Source organism: Gossypium hirsutum, chromosome D03, assembly GCF_007990345.1.
Source record: "Gossypium hirsutum isolate 1008001.06 chromosome D03, Gossypium_hirsutum_v2.1, whole genome shotgun sequence".
In the NCBI taxonomy this organism is placed as follows: Eukaryota; Viridiplantae; Streptophyta; class Magnoliopsida; order Malvales; family Malvaceae; genus Gossypium; species Gossypium hirsutum.
In genome coordinates, this window is record NC_053439.1 from 33258552 (window position 1) to 33263321 (window position 4770).

The 4770-nt window shown below is 29.1% G+C and overlaps 1 protein-coding gene across 1 annotated transcript; it reads left to right on the plus strand.

The window, feature by feature from the left end:
• Window positions 1–3338: 3338 nt before the first annotated feature.
• Window positions 3339–4505, plus strand: LOC107952360 (uncharacterized). Its single transcript, XM_016887620.2, has one exon. It carries the CDS (start codon window positions 3339–3341, stop codon window positions 4503–4505), a length of 1167 nt encoding a protein of 388 aa, XP_016743109.2.
• Window positions 4506–4770: the final 265 nt, after the last annotated feature.

A 4770-nucleotide genomic window follows, 5' to 3' on the forward strand; every position in this document is an offset into this window, starting at 1 on the left:
ATATAGGAAAGAGATGATTATTGAATTGATAGACTTATTATTAAACTAATAATCCACCACCTCTTCTTGTTCGTTGTCTTCAGAATCTTCATCTCCAAAATATTCATGACTTTCATGTTCACTATCACTATCATCGTTGATGTTGTCATCATCAAACCACCATAGCAAAAGAAAAAAAAAATTAAAGTAGAACTAAAAAGGGCTTCTTTAAAAATAAAAGCATTTATATATATACACGTATGTATTTAGTACTACCTGCTTAAGCATGGATCTCGAAAATTATTAGGGACCAGAATAATTTCATCAGGCCTACAACAATCAGGTTGCACAACGTTATATTAATGTTTTTAAAAGTATAAATACAATTTTATATGAAGAAAACAGGATTATACCTATTGATGGGGAGTCGGGATTGTTGAAGGAGCACATTAAGGTTAGGCCTCGGCGTGTGGTTTGCATTTGAGCGTTGCTGCTGCTCTTGAGGAGAATTCTCCTCCCTACAATTGGTTGGTAACGCAACCATGGATGAAAAACCAGAGAAGAGAGAGAGGCTTAGGCTTGTGTGAGTACTGGAGTGAAGCATATTGGGAGCAAATCCCTTGCTTTTATAGAAGAATTGGAACGTGGGGCCTTGTTAGGTGTTTGCTATGCATGGCAAGTTCACATTCTACCTGCCCTTTTTCAAATTTTGCTTTCGTCCACTCAATTTTTTATTCTTTTTAAGTATTTGGATAACTGATAAGATTATAGTATTAACCTATGTCTATTGTCTCTTTTAATAATAATGTCTCCATTGTTTGAAATTTGAGTTATCTTTGCATCTAATATTTATTGGTTATACAAGTACTGGTTGTATTAATTATATATAGTGCGAGTGGCTTAAGTTATACACATCACCTTAGATTTTTAAATAAGAAATTGATCTTCATCAAATCTTATGTCGTTTTTAATATTGCACGTGTTTTGCAAAGAACAATCTTATAATTTATGTAATTTATGGGGTTCAAATATAAATTATTGTGTTCATTCATTCATATGCAATTCTTTACGTTACACGTACTTGTGAAGATTGATCAGATAGTGGATTTGATTTTGTGTTAAAATAAAAACTATAGTATTCATTTATTCTTATGCAGTTCCTAATATTACATGTGTTTTGCAAAGATGGATATTATAATTTATTTAATTTACGAGATTCAAATATAAATTATTATCGTCATGTATTCATATGTAGTTATCAATATTACTCGTGTTTGTGAAGATCGATCATATAATTGATTTTATTTTTAGAGTTCAAATACAAACCATCGTCTTCATTTATTATTATGTAGTTCTCAATATTACACGTGTTTTGTCAATATCAATAATATAGTTTATTTAATTTATTGGATTCAAATATAAATTATTGTCGTCATTCATTCATACGTAGTTATTTAAATTACATGTGTTCATGCAAACAAATTTCAAAATTTATATAATTTATAGGATTCAACTACAAATTAATTATTATTTTGGTTTGCAGAATTACGTGTAAAATTCGTAAAAAGTTTAATATATAATTTGGTAACTAAGTTTGACACTTTTTTTAAATCTGAAACTTGTGTTATTTTTTGATTTAATGTGGTATCTATATTTGAACAAAGTTACACATTTCGGTACCTGAATGTAACAGTGTTAACTTTTAGTGTTTAATTCGGGTTTTAGAGTTGATTTGATGAAAATTAATAATTTAATTAATAATATTATCAATTGACTTTCATCATATAAATCGCGAAATCTAAATTAGATAACATCCATCAGACTGTATTTGACAAATTAAACACAAAATTAATCAAATACAAAAATGCAAACCTATTAATATTAGCAATTAATGTTCATCATATCAACTCTAAAATTTGAATAAACACTAAAAAGTTAATATCATTACTTTTCAGTACCAAAAAATATATAACTTTTGCCAATATAGGTACCAAATTGGACAAAAAATTAACATAGATACCACATTAAAAAAAATGTCAAACTTAAATACTAAATGATATATTATAACTTCATAAAATAATAATTTTTAATTAAATAAAAATAACAAGTTAATGCAAAAAAATAAATCAGAAAATATTAATTAAATATTCCTTAATGAATGTCATTTTCAATGTGACCCTATAAATCCAAATCGAAAATATATTCATAAAATTGGCTAATGCTTTATTCTTTTGGAAAAAGAAATTTCTTTTTTATAATTTTATTAGACTAATTAAAATTACATAATACTAAAAAAAAACTTGTTTTAATTATTGTGTATCGAAGTTAAAATTGATTTTTTTTCGTTTTTCCAATTATTTGTAATGTTATTTGGTAACTTTTTTTAATAGTTATTTTTTAACATTTTCTTTTAATTTGTAACGTTTAATTGACTATGTATGGAAATATTATTAGCTGAGTTGTCAAAAATCACATATATGGTTATGAATCTAAAATCAAATATTTGGTTATGAATATGTCCAAAAAAAAAAAAAGACATATATGGTTAAAAAAATTTAGGTCATTAATTTTAGACACCTCAATTAATACTGGTTTATTTTTTATTGTTTTTTGAAATATTAATTTTAATTTTAATTAATAGGTCAAAATTAGTTGGTATATTACTATATACTATATATTATTCTGTATTCTTGCGCGATGCTGAATGAGTTGTGTATATTACTTTTATAACTTTTTTATAATATTTGTTTTTCTTTACAACTTTTAATTTTTTTTGAAATAAATTGAAAAATAAATGTAATTAAAAATTATATTTAAAAATATTTTACTAATTTAGAATAAGGTATATTAATATTATTTTAATTTTAAATATATTTAATAATAAAATAACACAAAAATAACATAGGTACCACATCAAAAAAGGAGTCAAACTTGGATACTAAATAATATATTAAACCTTTATAAAATAATAATTTTTAATTGAATAAAAATAACAAGTTAATGGAAAAAAATAAATAAAAAAAATATTAATTTAATATTACTTAATGAATGTCATTTTCAATTTGACCGTATAAATCAAAATTGAAAATATATTCAATAAATTGGCTAATGCTTTATTTTTTTTGGCAAAAGAAATTTCTTTTTATAATTTTATTACACTAATTAAAATTAAATAATACTAAAAGAAAACTTTTTTTTATTGTTGTGTATCGAAGCTAAAATCGATTTTTTTTTCATTTTGTCAATCATTCTCTCATGTTTTTTTAATAGTTATTTAGTAACGTTTTTTTTTAATTTCTAATGTTTAATTAGTTGCGTTGTCCAAAATCACATATGGTTATGAATCTAAAATCACATATATGGCACGAGGGTTACTGGAATGTAAGCTGGGATGGAGGGTTGGAACAGGTGAGAACATATCGATTTGGCAAGATAGGTGGGTACCACAATTGGTGGGGAACAAGATTAACACACAACCCATTCATGGTTCAGTTCAAACAGTGAGTCAACAAATTGATCAGGAAAATCGAATATGGAAAGAAGAGCTAATCTCTAGTCTTTTTTCTGATGAGGAGGTGGAAGCGATCAAATGTATTCCCTTATCTAAAACTAGATGTGATGACTGTCAAGTGTGGCAAGGGGAGAAAACAGGTCAGTACATTGTTCGTAATGGATATAAAGAGCTCATGTCTCAAAGCGACACTACGGAAATATCAGAGGATATCCAAATGGTGTTCAAAAAATTGTGGCCTTTATCTATACCTGCTAAGATCAAAATTACGATGTGGCGAGCTCTAAGAGGATTTTTGCAAACAGGCCAAGTACTGTTTAATCGAAGGATTAGAAACTCTGCAATTTGTTCTCGATGCAATCTGGGTTCAGAATCTTTGCTACATGTGGTCGCAGATTGTAATAATGTAAAAGAAATTTGGGATGGAATAGGCATTTCCTGGGATAGTAATTTGAATTTGGAGACTTTTTGGCATTGGTTTATTCACCTGGTTCAACATAAGGCAGAGAGGATATGGGAGAAGGTGGTCATAGCGATTTGGGCAATATGGTGGGCTCATAACAAACAAGTGATGGAAGGTATCTCAACAACAAGGCAGAGTACAATAGCAAAAATTCTATGCATGGTTGAAGAATTGAAAGTGTTGAATGAGAAATTACCTGTAATAAAGGCAGTGGGTTCAGACTGTTGGAGACCACCTCAAGAGCCGTGGGTTAAACTGAACTTTGATGCAGCCTACAAAACCCAAACAAACAAATCATGTTCAGGTTTTATTATGAGAGATGGGAGAGGAAAGGTAATGGGAAGTGGGGTTACTCATCATGGCAATGTCTCAGATGCATTCATGGCAGAAGCTGTTGCTTGCTTTCAAGGGCTTCTTTTTGCCAAAGAGACGGGGTTTACCACAGTGGAGGTTGAAGGAGATTCGAGAACGGTAATTGAGAAAATTAACCAGGAAGGGTTTGGTCGAGCAGACTTGGATTCTGTCATCTTAGATATCAAATCGATGCGGTGATTTTTTCATCAACTTAGCTTTAAACATGTAAGAAGGGAAGCTAATCGGGTGGCACACTTTATTGCAAGGGAGGGGAGTTGCAGATCAGAAAATACCTTTTGGATGGAGGATTCCCCGTCGACAGTAAGGGACATGGTGGTTGCAGAAGAGATGAGAGAGGCTTCCCAAACGGATGACTGATTTGGATGGGTTCATTCGGATTAGCCTGATTCTTACATTGTAGGCTATGATTCAGTTCAACAAAAAAGATTCAAGGGTGTTCTGA